This window comes from Ovis canadensis, chromosome 18 (genome assembly GCF_042477335.2).
Source record: "Ovis canadensis isolate MfBH-ARS-UI-01 breed Bighorn chromosome 18, ARS-UI_OviCan_v2, whole genome shotgun sequence".
Lineage (NCBI taxonomy): Eukaryota > Metazoa > Chordata > Mammalia > Artiodactyla > Bovidae > Ovis > Ovis canadensis.
This window is the reverse complement of record NC_091262.1, coordinates 82,853,973-82,867,720: the sequence shown is the minus strand read 5'-3', so window position 1 is coordinate 82,867,720 and position 13,748 is coordinate 82,853,973. Positions and strand designations below refer to the sequence as shown.

At 67.2% G+C, this 13,748-nt stretch overlaps 1 protein-coding gene across 1 annotated transcript in view; it reads left to right on the top strand.

Annotated features, from left to right (window-relative positions):
* AHNAK2 (AHNAK nucleoprotein 2) overlaps nt 1-13,403 on the top strand; it is a 28,669-nt gene extending 15,266 nt beyond the window's left edge. The window contains exons 7-9 of the mRNA XM_069559929.1: nt 52-1,521; nt 2,026-6,648; nt 7,153-13,403. Coding sequence (XP_069416030.1) covers nt 52-1,521; nt 2,026-6,648; nt 7,153-12,819 — 11,760 coding nt within the window. The 3' untranslated portion in view covers nt 12,820-13,403. The remainder of the gene's footprint in view (nt 1-51; nt 1,522-2,025; nt 6,649-7,152) is intronic.
* The last annotated feature ends 345 nt before the right edge of the window (nt 13,404-13,748 follow it).

The following is a 13,748-nucleotide window of genomic DNA, read 5'->3' as shown; positions in this document are numbered from 1 at the left end:
GGGCCTCCTCCTCCCTGTTCAGGGCCAACAGGTTCGCTCTCCCTGTTCCAGGACCAGGATGTTGCTGACAGGTGCACAGAGACCCCCACGAAGACACCGCAGGGGGACGGAGAACAGCAGAGGCTCCTCCCCACACCCAGGGAGGGCAGGGGCCGGCGCGCCCAGCGGGAGCGGCTTTCCTGGCCCAAGTTCCAAGCCTTGAAGGGCAAGCGAGGGCCCCGGAGGTCCCACAGCTCCTCAGAGGCCTATGAGCAGGGGCAGGGGCCCGACCTGTCGCCTACAAGCACAGACACGGAGGCCCAGCTCCCGGCGGAGGAGCAGGCCCGGGAGGACGAGCTGGGAAGCCAGCGGAGGAGACGGTTCCCCAGCCTGAGGTTCAGAGTGGTCTCAGGGAAGGGCACGTCCAGCAGGGGAGACCGCGGCGGGGCAGGCCCAGCTGAGCTGCTGGAGGAGTCAGGGCTGTCAGAGGCCGAACAAGAGGCCATCACAGCGGCTGGACGTGCCGAGACAGGGGACGTGAAAGCGGGACAGCCCGAGGAGGCCGAGGCCCCCACGGAGCCTGCTCTGCCCGGCGAGGGACCCGCACCCAGACTGCGAAGGAAGAAAGCACAGGCCAGGGGCCTGGAGGAGACCCTGGCGGAGGAACACGCAGAGGTGGGCACAGTCCGGGGCCAGACCAGGGAGGGAACCACAGAGGACACTCAGGGGCCACAGCTGGGCACTGCCAGGCTGACTCGGCACGGCTCCATAGACCAGGGCACCTACCAGAACGGCCAGCCAGAAGTCCGCATCCGCATACCCAGCTTAAAGACGCCCAAGTTCAGGGTTGCCAGAGAAACAGTACCAGAGGATGCAGAAGGCACCGCCCCGGTGCGCTGGGGACCCTGGTGGACACAGGTCTCGGCCGACGACTCCAGGGCCACGGGGGACGACGAAGGGGACACAGAGTCACAAACGACGAAAAGACCACAAGTAACACAGCGGACAAAAGGAGAGGGAGGAGGAGAGGAGGACGCGGTGGAGAAGTCGGCAGAGGCCAGCAAGGAAGGGGACCAAGAAACGGAGGAGACGGAGGTAAAGACAAGAGTCCTCAAGTTCAAGCTGCCGTCGTTCGGGTGGTCACCAGCCAAGGAAGGAAAAGGACACAGAACGACACAAATTCAGGAAACAGATAAACAAGATAGCGTAATAGCAGGGGCTACAGACACTGAGGGAAAGGGGAAAGACGGACACGGCAGAGACAGCAAGTTCAAAACGCCCAAGTTCAAGATGCCGTCCTTCGGCGTGTCGGCGCCCAGCAAGGCCATCGAGACCGCCGTGGACGTGTCCCTGCCCAAGGCCCAGGCCGAGGTGACCCTGCCCTCGGTGCAGGCCGACGTCAAGACCAGTGAGGTCCGCGTGGAGCTGCCCTCGGCCGAGCTGGACGTCAAGGGCGCCGAGGTGGCCGTCAAGCTGCCGGAGGGGCCCCTGCCCGAAGCCGAGCTCAAGGAAGGGGCGGCGGGAGTCGGAATCAAGGCGCACCTACCCAAGGTGCAGATGCCCAGCGTCAAGCTGCCCAGGGTGGACATCAAGGCCCCGCAGGTGGACATCAAGGGGCCCAAGCTGGACCTGAAGGGCGCCAAGGCCGAGGTGGTCGCCCCCGACGTGGAGGTGTCGCTGCCCAGCGTGGAGGTGGACAGCCAGGCCCCGGGCGCCAAGCTGGAGGCCGACGTGTCCCTGGGGGACAAGGAGGTGGCCGCCAGAGACAGCAAGTTCAAAATGCCTAAGTTCAAGATGCCGTCCTTCGGCGTGTCGGCGCCCAGCAAGGCCATCGAGGCCGCCGTGGACGTGTCCCTGCCCAAGGCCCAGGCCGAGGTGACCCTGCCCTCGGTGCAGGCCGACGTCAAGACCAGTGAGGTCCGCGTGGAGCTGCCCGCGGCTGAGCTGGACGTCAAGGGCGCCGAGGTGGCCGTCAAGCTGCCGGAGGGGCCCCTGCCCGAAGCCGAGCTCAAGGAAGGGGCGGCGGGAGTCGGAATCAAGGCACACCTGCCCAAGGTGCAGATGCCCAGCGTCAAGCTGCCCAAGGTGGACATCAAGGCCCCGCAGGTGGACATCAAGGGGCCCAAGCTGGACCTGAAGGGCGCCAAGGCCGAGGTGGCCGCCCCCGACGTGGAGGTGTCGCTGCCCAGCGTGGAGGTGGACAGCCAGGCCCCGGGCGCCAAGCTGGAGGCCGACGTGTCCCTGGGGGACAAGGAGGTGGCCGCCAGAGACAGCAAGTTCAAAATGCCCAAGTTCAAGATGCCGTCCTTCGGCGTGTCGGCGCCCAGCAAGGCCATCGAGGCCGCCGTGGACGTGTCCCTGCCCAAGGCCCAGGCCGAGGTGACCCTGCCCTCGGTGCAGGCCGACGTCAAGACCAGTGAGGTCCGCGTGGAGCTGCCCTCGGCCGAGCTGGACGTCAAGGGCGCCGAGGTGGCCGTCAAGCTGCCGGAGGGGCCCCTGCCCGAAGCCGAGCTCAAGGAAGGGGTGGCGGGAGTCGGAATCAAGGCGCACCTGCCCAAGGTGCAGATGCCCAGCGTCAAGCTGCCCAAGGTGGACATCAAGGCCCCGCAGGTGGACATCAAGGGGCCCAAGCTGGACCTGAAGGGCGCCAAGGCCGAGGTGGCCGCCCCCGACGTGGAGGTGTCGCTGCCCAGCGTGGAGGTGGACAGCCAGGCCCCGGGCGCCAAGCTGGAGGCCGACGTGTCCCTGGGGGACAAGGAGGTGGCCGCCAGAGACAGCAAGTTCAAAATGCCCAAGTTCAAGATGCCGTCCTTCGGCGTGTCGGCACCCAGCAAGGCCATCGAGGCCGCCGTGGACGTGTCCCTGCCCAAGGCCCAGGCCGAGGTGACCCTGCCCTTGGTGCAGGCCGACGTCAAGACCAGTGAGGTCCGCGTGGAGCTGCCCGCGGCCGAGCTGGACGTCAAGGGCGCCGAGGTGGCCGTCAAGCTGCCGGAGGGGCCCCTGCCCGAAGCCGAGCTCAAGGAAGGGGCGGCGGGAGTCGGAATCAAGGCGCACCTACCCAAGGTGCAGATGCCCAGCGTCAAGCTGCCGAAGCTGGACATCAAGGCCCCGCAGGTGGACATCAAGGGGCCCAAGCTGGACCTGAAGGGCGCCAAGGCCGAGGTGGCCGCCCCCGACGTGGAGGTGTCGCTGCCCAGCGTGGAGGTGGACAGCCAGGCCCCGGGCGCCAAGCTGGAGGCCGACGTGTCCCTGGGGGACAAGGAGGTGGCCGCCAGAGACAGCAAGTTCAAAATGCCCAAGTTCAAGATGCCGTCCTTCGGCGTGTCGGCGCCCAGCAAGGCCATCGAGGCCGCCGTGGACGTGTCCCTGCCCAAGTCCCAGGCCGAGGTGACGCTGCCCTCGGTGCAGGCCGACGTCAAGACCAGTGAGGTCCGCGTGGAGCTGCCCTCGGCCGAGCTGGACGTCAAGGGCGCCGAGGTGGCCGTCAAGCTGCCGGAGGGGCCCCTGCCCGAAGCCGAGCTCAAGGAAGGGGCGGCGGGAGTCGGAATCAAGGCGCACCTGCCCAAGGTGCAGATGCCCAGCGTCAAGCTGCCCAAGGTGGACATCAAGGCCCCGCAGGTGGACATCAAGGGGCCCAAGCTGGACCTGAAGGGCGCCAAGGCCGAGGTGGCCGCCCCCGACGTGGAGGTGTCGCTGCCCAGCGTGGAGGTGGACAGCCAGGCCCCGGGCGCCAAGCTGGAGGCCGACGTGTCCCTGGGGGACAAGGAGGTGGCCGCCAGAGACAGCAAGTTCAAAATGCCTAAGTTCAAGATGCCGTCCTTCGGCGTGTCGGCGCCCAGCAAGGCCATCGAGGCCGCCGTGGACGTGTCCCTGCCCAAGGCCCAGGCCGAGGTGACCCTGCCCTCGGTGCAGGCCGACGTCAAGACCAGTGAGGTCCGCGTGGAGCTGCCCGCGGCTGAGCTGGACGTCAAGGGCGCCGAGGTGGCCGTCAAGCTGCCGGAGGGGCCCCTGCCCGAAGCCGAGCTCAAGGAAGGGGCGGCGGGAGTCGGAATCAAGGCACACCTGCCCAAGGTGCAGATGCCCAGCGCCAAGCTGCCCAAGGTGGACATCAAGGCCCCGCAGGTGGACATCAAGGGGCCCAAGCTGGACCTGAAGGGCGCCAAGGCCGAGGTGGCCGCCCCCGACGTGGAGGTGTCGCTGCCCAGCGTGGAGGTGGACAGCCAGGCCCCGGGCGCCAAGCTGGAGGCCGACGTGTCCCTGGGGGACAAGGAGGTGGCCGCCAGAGACAGCAAGTTCAAAATGCCCAAGTTCAAGATGCCGTCCTTCGGCGTGTCGGCGCCCAGCAAGGCCATCGAGGCCGCCGTGGACGTGTCCCTGCCCAAGGCCCAGGCCGAGGTGACCCTGCCCTCGGTGCAGGCCGACGTCAAGACCAGTGAGGTCCGCGTGGAGCTGCCCTCGGCCGAGCTGGACGTCAAGGGCGCCGAGGTGGCCGTCAAGCTGCCGGAGGGGCCCCTGCCCGAAGCCGAGCTCAAGGAAGGGGCGGCGGGAGTCGGAATCAAGGCGCACCTGCCCAAGGTGCAGATGCCCAGCGTCAAGCTGCCCAAGGTGGACATCAAGGCCCCGCAGGTGGACATCAAGGGGCCCAAGCTGGACCTGAAGGGCGCCAAGGCCGAGGTGGCCGCCCCCGACGTGGAGGTGTCGCTGCCCAGCGTGGAGGTGGACAGCCAGGCCCCGGGCGCCAAGCTGGAGGCCGACGTGTCCCTGGGGGACAAGGAGGTGGCCGCCAGAGACAGCAAGTTCAAAATGCCCAAGTTCAAGATGCCGTCCTTCGGCGTGTCGGCGCCCAGCAAGGCCATCGAGGCCGCCGTGGACGTGTCCCTGCCCAAGGCCCAGGCCGAGGTGACCCTGCCCTCGGTGCAGGCCGACGTCAAGACCAGTGAGGTCCGCGTGGAGCTGCCCGCGGCCGAGCTGGACGTCAAGGGCGCCGAGGTGGCCGTCAAGCTGCCGGAGGGGCCCCTGCCCGAAGCCGAGCTCAAGGAAGGGGCGGCGGGAGTCGGAATCAAGGCACACCTGCCCAAGGTGCAGATGCCCAGCGTCAAGCTGCCCAAGGTGGACATCAAGGCCCCGCAGGTGGACATCAAGGGGCCCAAGCTGGACCTGAAGGGCGCCAAGGCCGAGGTGGCCGCCCCCGACGTGGAGGTGTCGCTGCCCAGCGTGGAGGTGGACAGCCAGGCCCCGGGCGCCAAGCTGGAGGCCGACGTGTCCCTGGGGGACAAGGAGGTGGCCGCCAGAGACAGCAAGTTCAAAATGCCCAAGTTCAAGATGCCGTCCTTCGGCGTGTCGGCGCCCAGCAAGGCCATCGAGGCCGCCGTGGACGTGTCCCTGCCCAAGGCCCAGGCCGAGGTGACCCTGCCCTCGGTGCAGGCCGACGTCAAGACCAGTGAGGTCCGCGTGGAGCTGCCCTCGGCCGAGCTGGACGTCAAGGGCGCCGAGGTGGCCGTCAAGCTGCCGGAGGGGCCCCTGCCCAAAGCCGAGCTCAAGGAAGGGGCGGCGGGAGTCGGAATCAAGGCGCACCTGCCCAAGGTGCAGATGCCCAGCGTCAAGCTGCCGAAGCTGGACTTCAAGGCCCCGCAGGTGGACATCAAGGGGCCCAAGCTGGACCTGAAGGGCGCCAAGGCCGAGGTGGCCGCCCCCGACGTGGAGGTGTCGCTGCCCAGCGTGGAGGTGGACAGCCAGGCCCCGGGCGCCAAGCTGGAGGCCGACGTGTCCCTGGGGGACAAGGAGGTGGCCGCCAGAGACAGCAAGTTCAAAATGCCCAAGTTCAAGATGCCGTCCTTCGGCGTGTCGGCGCCCAGCAAGGCCATCGAGGCCGCCGTGGACGTGTCCCTGCCCAAGGCCCAGGCCGAGGTGACCCTGCCCTCGGTGCAGGCCGACGTCAAGACCAGTGAGGTCCGCGTGGAGCTGCCCTCGGCCGAGCTGGACGTCAAGGGCGCCGAGGTGGCCGTCAAGCTGCCGGAGGGGCCCCTGCCCGAAGCCGAGCTCAAGGAAGGGGCGGCGGGAGTCGGAATCAAGGCGCACCTGCCCAAGGTGCAGATGCCCAGCGCCAAGCTGCCCAAGGTGGACATCAAGGCCCCGCAGGTGGACATCAAGGGGCCCAAGCTGGACCTGAAGGGCGCCAAGGCCGAGGTGGCCGCCCCCGACGTGGAGGTGTCGCTGCCCAGCGTGGAGGTGGACAGCCAGGCCCCGGGCGCCAAGCTGGAGGCCGACGTGTCCCTGGGGGACAAGGAGGTGGCCGCCAGAGACAGCAAGTTCAAAATGCCCAAGTTCAAGATGCCGTCCTTCGGCGTGTCGGCGCCCAGCAAGGCCATCGAGGCCGCCGTGGACGTGTCCCTGCCCAAGGCCCAGGCCGAGGTGACCCTGCCCTCGGTGCAGGCCGACGTCAAGACCAGTGAGGTCCGCGTGGAGCTGCCCTCGGCCGAGCTGGACGTCAAGGGCGCCGAGGTGGCCGTCAAGCTGCCGGAGGGGCCCCTGCCCGAAGCCGAGCTCAAGGAAGGGGCGGCGGGAGTCGGAATCAAGGCGCACCTGCCCAAGGTGCAGATGCCCAGCGTCAAGCTGCCCAAGGTGGACATCAAGGCCCCGCAGGTGGACATCAAGGGGCCCAAGCTGGACCTGAAGGGTGCCAAGGCCGAGGTGGCCGCCCCCGACGTGGAGGTGTCGCTGCCCAGCGTGGAGGTGGACAGCCAGGCCCCGGGCGCCAAGCTGGAGGCCGACGTGTCCCTGGGGGACAAGGAGGTGGCCGCCAGAGACAGCAAGTTCAAAATGCCCAAGTTCAAGATGCCGTCCTTCGGCGTGTCGGCGCCCAGCAAGGCCATCGAGGCCGCCGTGGACGTGTCCCTGCCCAAGGCCCAGGCCGAGGTGACCCTGCCCTCGGTGCAGGCCGACGTCAAGACCAGTGAGGTCCGCGTGGAGCTGCCCGCGGCCGAGCTGGACGTCAAGGGCGCCGAGGTGGCCGTCAAGCTGCCGGAGGGGCCCCTGCCCGAAGCCGAGCTCAAGGAAGGGGCGGCGGGAGTCGGAATCAAGGCGCACCTGCCCAAGGTGCAGATGCCCAGCGTCAAGCTGCCGAAGCTGGACATCAAGGCCCCGCAGGTGGACATCAAGGGGCCCAAGCTGGACCTGAAGGGCGCCAAGGCCGAGGTGGCCGCCCCCGACGTGGAGGTGTCGCTGCCCAGCGTGGAGGTGGACAGCCAGGCCCCGGGCGCCAAGCTGGAGGCCGACGTGTCCCTGGGGGACAAGGAGGTGGCCGCCAGAGACAGCAAGTTCAAAATGCCCAAGTTCAAGATGCCATCCTTCGGCGTGTCGGCGCCCAGCAAGGCCATCGAGGCCGCCGTGGACGTGTCCCTGCCCAAGGCCCAGGCCGAGGTGACGCTGCCCTCGGTGCAGGCCGACGTCAAGACCAGTGAGGTCCGCGTGGAGCTGCCCTCGGCCGAGCTGGACGTCAAGGGCGCCGAGGTGGCCGTCAAGCTGCCGGAGGGGCCCCTGCCCGAAGCCGAGCTCAAGGAAGGGGCGGCGGGAGTCGGAATCAAGGCGCACCTGCCCAAGGTGCAGATGCCCAGCGTCAAGCTGCCCAAGGTGGACATCAAGGCCCCGCAGGTGGACATCAAGGGGCCCAAGGTGGACCTGAAGGGCGCCAAGGCCGAGGTGGCCGCCCCCGACGTGGAGGTGTCGCTGCCCAGCGTGGAGGTGGACAGCCAGGCCCCGGGCGCCAAGCTGGAGGCCGACGTGTCCCTGGGGGACAAGGAGGTGGCCGCCAGAGACAGCAAGTTCAAAATGCCCAAGTTCAAGATGCCGTCCTTCGGCGTGTTGGCGCCCAGCAAGGCCATCGAGGCCGCCGTGGACGTGTCCCTGCCCAAGGCCCAGGCCGAGGTGACCCTGCCCTCGGTGCAGGCCGACGTCAAGACCAGTGAGGTCCGCGTGGAGCTGCCCGCGGCCGAGCTGGACGTCAAGGGCGCCGAGGTGGCCGTCAAGCTGCCGGAGGGGCCCCTGCCCGAAGCCGAGCTCAAGGAAGGGGCGGCGGGAGTTGGAATCAAGGCGCACCTGCCCAAGGTGCAGATGCCCAGCGTCAAGCTGCCCAAGGTGGACATCAAGGCCCCGCAGGTGGACATCAAGGGGCCCAAGCTGGACCTGAAGGGCGCCAAGGCCGAGGTGGCCGCCCCCGACGTGGAGGTGTCGCTGCCCAGCGTGGAGGTGGACAGCCAGGCCCCGGGCGCCAAGCTGGAGGCCGACGTGTCCCTGGGGGACAAGGAGGTGGCCGCCAGAGACAGCAAGTTCAAAATGCCCAAGTTCAAGATGCCGTCCTTCGGCGTGTCGGCGCCCAGCAAGGCCATCGAGGCCGCCGTGGACGTGTCCCTGCCCAAGGCCCAGGCCGAGGTGACGCTGCCCTCGGTGCAGGCCGACGTCAAGACCAGTGAGGTCCGCGTGGAGCTGCCCTCGGCCGAGCTGGACGTCAAGGGCGCCGAGGTGGCCGTCAAGCTGCCGGAGGGGCCCCTGCCCGAAGCCGAGCTCAAGGAAGGGGCGGCGGGAGTCGGAATCAAGGCGCACCTGCCCAAGGTGCAGATGCCCAGCGTCAAGCTGCCCAAGGTGGACATCAAGGCCCCGCAGGTGGACATCAAGGGGCCCAAGCTGGACCTGAAGGGCGCCAAGGCCGAGGTGGCCGCCCCCGACGTGGAGGTGTCGCTGCCCAGCGTGGAGGTGGACAGCCAGGCCCCAGGCGCCAAGCTGGAGGCCGACGTGTCCCTGGGGGACAAGGAGGTGGCCGCCAGAGACAGCAAGTTCAAAATGCCCAAGTTCAAGATGCCGTCCTTCGGCGTGTCGGCGCCCAGCAAGGCCATCGAGGCCGCCGTGGACGTGTCCCTGCCCAAGGCCCAGGCCGAGGTGACCCTGCCCTCGGTGCAGGCTGACGTCAAGACCAGTGAGGTCCGCGTGGAGCTGCCCTCGGCCGAGCTGGACGTCAAGGGCGCCGAGGTGGCCGTCAAGCTGCCGGAGGGGCCCCTGCCCGAAGCCGAGCTCAAGGAAGGGGCGGCGGGAGTCGGAATCAAGGCGCACCTGCCCAAGGTGCAGATGCCCAGCGTCAAGCTGCCCAAGGTGGACATCAAGGCCCCGCAGGTGGACATCAAGGGGCCCAAGCTGGACCTGAAGGGCGCCAAGGCCGAGGTGGCCGCCCCCGACGTGGAGGTGTCGCTGCCCAGCGTGGAGGTGGACAGCCAGGCCCCGGGCGCCAAGCTGGAGGCCGACGTGTCCCTGGGGGACAAGGAGGTGGCCGCCAGAGACAGCAAGTTCAAAATGCCCAAGTTCAAGATGCCGTCCTTCGGCGTGTCGGCGCCCAGCAAGGCCATCGAGGCCGCCGTGGACGTGTCCCTGCCCAAGGCCCAGGCCGAGGTGACCCTGCCCTCGGTGCAGGCCGACGTCAAGACCAGTGAGGTCCGCGTGGAGCTGCCCGCGGCCGAGCTGGACGTCAAGGGCGCCGAGGTGGCCGTCAAGCTGCCGGAGGGGCCCCTGCCCGAAGCCGAGCTCAAGGAAGGGGCGGCGGGAGTCGGAATCAAGGCGCACCTGCCCAAGGTGCAGATGCCCAGCGTCAAGCTGCCCAAGGTGGACATCAAGGCCCCGCAGGTGGACATCAAGGGGCCCAAGGTGGACCTGAAGGGCGCCAAGGCCGAGGTGGCCGCCCCCGACGTGGAGGTGTCGCTGCCCAGCGTGGAGGTGGACAGCCAGGCCCCGGGCGCCAAGCTGGAGGCCGACGTGTCCCTGGGGGACAAGGAGGTGGCCGCCAGAGACAGCAAGTTCAAAATGCCCAAGTTCAAGATGCCGTCCTTCGGCGTGTCGGCGCCCAGCAAGGCCATCGAGGCCGCCGTGGACGTGTCCCTGCCCAAGGCCCAGGCCGAGGTGACTCTGCCCTCGGTGCAGGCCGACGTCAAGACCAGTGAGGTCCGCGTGGAGCTGCCCGCGGCCGAGCTGGACGTCAAGGGCGCCGAGGTGGCCGTCAAGCTGCCGGAGGGGCCCCTGCCTGAAGCCGAGCTCAAGGAAGGGGCGGCGGGAGTCGGAATCAAGGCGCACCTGCCCAAGGTGCAGATGCCCAGCGTCAAGCTGCCCAAGGTGGACATCACGGCCCCGCAGGTGGACATCAAGGGGCCCAAGCTGGACCTGAAGGGCGCCAAGGCCGAGGTGGCCGCCCCCGACGTGGAGGTGTCGCTGCCCAGCGTGGAGGTGGACAGCCAGGCCCCGGGCGCCAAGCTGGAGGCCGACGTGTCCCTGGCGGACAAGGAGGGTGCCACCAGAATCTGCACATTGAAAACTGAAGATGATGGTAAAATCCATGTCAAGAAACCCCATTTTAAGTTTCCTAGACTGTTTTCTTCATCAGGGAAATCTTCCAAAAGTTCTACCCTTATTGAAAGCGATCCTCACCTTTCTTTGGCCCCAAGTGTTTCTGATGTGGATCCTGCCTTGTCAGATATTTCTAGCCATAAACCTTCTCTGCCGTTTCCCCACATGGGTTGGCCTGGTGTTTCCTCAGGCAGACTTGATGTCAGCCGTTCTCACGCTGAGTCGTCGTCCGTCTCTCCAGAGGCGGTCACTCTCATCAAGTACCAGGTGACTGTTCCCGACGCCCCACATTTCCCTCCGGAAATCCTCTCGTGTTCCCAGGAGGATAGAAAAAGTCCTACCACTCTGCGCCCCGAAGAGAGCGTTCCATGCCCACCTGATACTCCTGCCAGCCCTGTGGACCCCCTATTACCTGCATCTTATGGTCGGGTGACTTTTCCTAAGTTTCATCGACCTAAGTTCTGGTTTTCTAGCCCAGAAGCAGCAGATCCTGCGGTTGATGGTCAGGCTGCAGAACGCGCCCCGGCCCCGTGCCCCCTCAGCGATGCTCAGGGGCTGGACTCTGCACGCGGCCTGCCCCTGGCAGATGGCAGCCAAGGGCATGGGTCTGGGGATGTGTCAGCCGGCCAGCCTCATGGCGACGGGACAGCCCCGTCACCAGGAGAACGCCTCCAGCCGCTGTGCAGAGCTGCAGGTGTGGATGCCCCAGTGGAGGGGAGCACAGCCGCTCTGGGGGGCTGGTTCAGGATGCCCGCCCTCCACCTGCCCATCATCCGGCACCCTGCCAGGGAGAAGGGGGTACCCGGGGCACCGAGTCCCATGCCTGCTGCCTGTGCATTGGGGGAAGAAGAGCCAGCTCCCGTCTCGGCTCAGGGGCCTCTGGGGTCAGAGGTGGAGGCGCCTGAAACCCTGGAGCCAGCTGAGAAGATCGCATCGCATGCGGGCATGCTAAAGATAAACCTAGACGGCAGAGGCTCAACGCCGCTCCCACCTCCTCCGGGGGCACCCCCTGTGGGCCTGTCCACTTCTGAGATCAGGGTCCGCCCAGGCGAAGGCTCCCTTCCGCTTCGGATGCCCAGCGGGGCACTTTTGGAAACAGAAACTCCTCCTGCTGGGCCTGCAGGCCTGGACCTCGCCAGGGGAGAGGGGAGGGCGGAGAAATGGTCCTCCCAGCCTGAAGGCCCCGTTAAACTGAAGGTGTCCAGGACCGACGGGCCATCCCAGATTTCTGTGGTCAGCGTGGGTCAGCCCTGGGAGGGCTCTGTGGTAACTGTCAAGCTGCCAAGGCTGAGCATGCCGAGGTTCGCCTTCCCTGACCCCGGATCGGAGGCCGATGTATTCATCCCTGCCGTGCAGGAGGTGCAATGCGCCGGGAGCAGCCTGGACGACGCCTGGTGTGCAGAGAGCGTGGGAGCCTGGGGTGCCAGCATCCTGAAGGCCGGCGCTAGGACCCCTGGGGAGCAGCCTGTGGCCTTTGACCTCTCCCCGGAAGCTTCCAGGGTCCGAGTGCACATTCACAGTGCTCTGGGAGAGGGTGCTGGGGTCGGCATACACGCCGGAGTGACTCCAGAGCCAGCTGGTCGCCCGGGACCCGAGGCCGTTTCCACTCAGATTGTGCGGGAATCAGAGATCCCCGCGTCTGAGATCCAAACGGCTTCCTACGGATTTTCGTTGCTGAAAGTGAAGATCCCTGAGCCCCCCACGCAGGGGAGGGTCCAAGACTCCCGACTGACAGGGGGCTTGCAGGAGGCTTCTGAAGACGCTGCCCCTGGAGCAGACCCTGTTTCTGGAGACCTGCAGCCAGACACCGGAGAACCATTTGAAGTGATCTCGTCCAGCGTCAGCGTACCCAGAGGGCCAGCACTCACTGCCGACCTGCACTCTGGCCCCCCGGGTACGGAGAGCTGCTCCGACGAGGAGCCCGCAGAGATCCTCGAATTTCCCCCAGAAGAGGACGGCGAGGAGGCAGCCGCGGGCCTCTCCAAAGGAGACCAGGCTCCAAAAGAGAAGCCGGAAGGTAAGAGGTCTTCCGGTCTGCTCCGGTTTTGGCTTCCCAGCATCGGTTTCTCTTCTTCCTCCGAAGAGGCACGTGCTGACTCCAAAGATGAAGCCCACGGGCCGGCCCCCGTCCAGACCCCGCCGGGTTTGCAGCCTGAGGCAGAGCCGCCCAAGAAATCCGAGAAGGCCAGCTGGTTCCGATTTCCCAAATTAGGGTTCTCCTCCTCCCCCACCAAGAAAGGCAAGAGCTTGGAGGATGAGGCGGCTCCGGCAGAGCAAAAGCTCCAGGAAGAAGCTGCCACCTTCTTTGATGCCCGCGAGAACTTCTCCCCTGAGGACAGGGAGGAGACGGTGCCAGGCGCCGGGGCAATGGTCACATCCAGGGCCAGGACAGAGCTCATCCTGCTGGAGCCAGACCCGGGGACCCTGGACGAGCCTGCACCCGGGCCCGCTGCCCAGTGAGGACGGAAGGAAGTGGAGGCTGTGCCTCACACCCGCATGTGGACATGAGTGTCCGCCGTGACCCCCAGAGTGGAGGACGAAGCAGAGCCGGCTGTGAGCAGAGGGGCCCCTGCCCCCAGCCCTCCCAAAGCTGCCTCCCAAAGCTTCAGGAGTGTCCCGGTCTCCTGAGGGGCTTTATTAGACATGTGTTACTCAAGACCCTTGCCCACGAGCCCCTCGAAGACATGGTTGCTGCTTCCTGGTGAAGGCTGTTTCCCTGTTTCCGGCAGAGTCTGGCAGAGTCCAAGAGACCCTCTCCCTGCCTGCTTAGAACCAGCCCACTCTTCACGGGCCGTCTCGCTGAGGCAAGCCCTGGGATGCTTTGAGTGATACTGCCCGTGCCGGGCTGGGCGCAGCTGGCTGCCAAGGTGGTCCAGGCATCCGTCCATGAGCTCCCACCAGACATCCGTGGGCGTCCACTTGCTCGCTGGTGCCCACTCCGGCGTCCGTGGCCCCAGCCCCTCAGTGTGCCTGAAGATGGGACCCACTTGGCTCTTCCCTGGATGCCGAACAGGCGATAAATAAAGTGCTGCACCCCTCCCGTTTCGGCTGCGAGGCGTTTTGTTCTGGATGGAACCCATCTCTCCTCCCGCACACATCCCCCTGAGTGCTGCTGGCTGGCCTGCCAGCTGAGTCAAGGCGGCTCCCGACCCGTCTGTCTGCTCCGGCCCTCCTCCCCGCCCGCAGCTGTGAGAGACCGAGGAGAAAGGTGCCGGCCCAGGGCTCCACTGCGAGGCCGGGGACAGGCTGCCCTGAGCTGGGAGGCCTCTCCAGGCGAGGGCCGTAGGCAGCACAGGGGCTGCCCAGGGGGCGGAGGGCCCCGACCCGGAGGCTTCGCTGGGTCCTCGGCCGCTATCGTGGCCCGGCTCAGGGCTCCCTGTGCCCCGGTG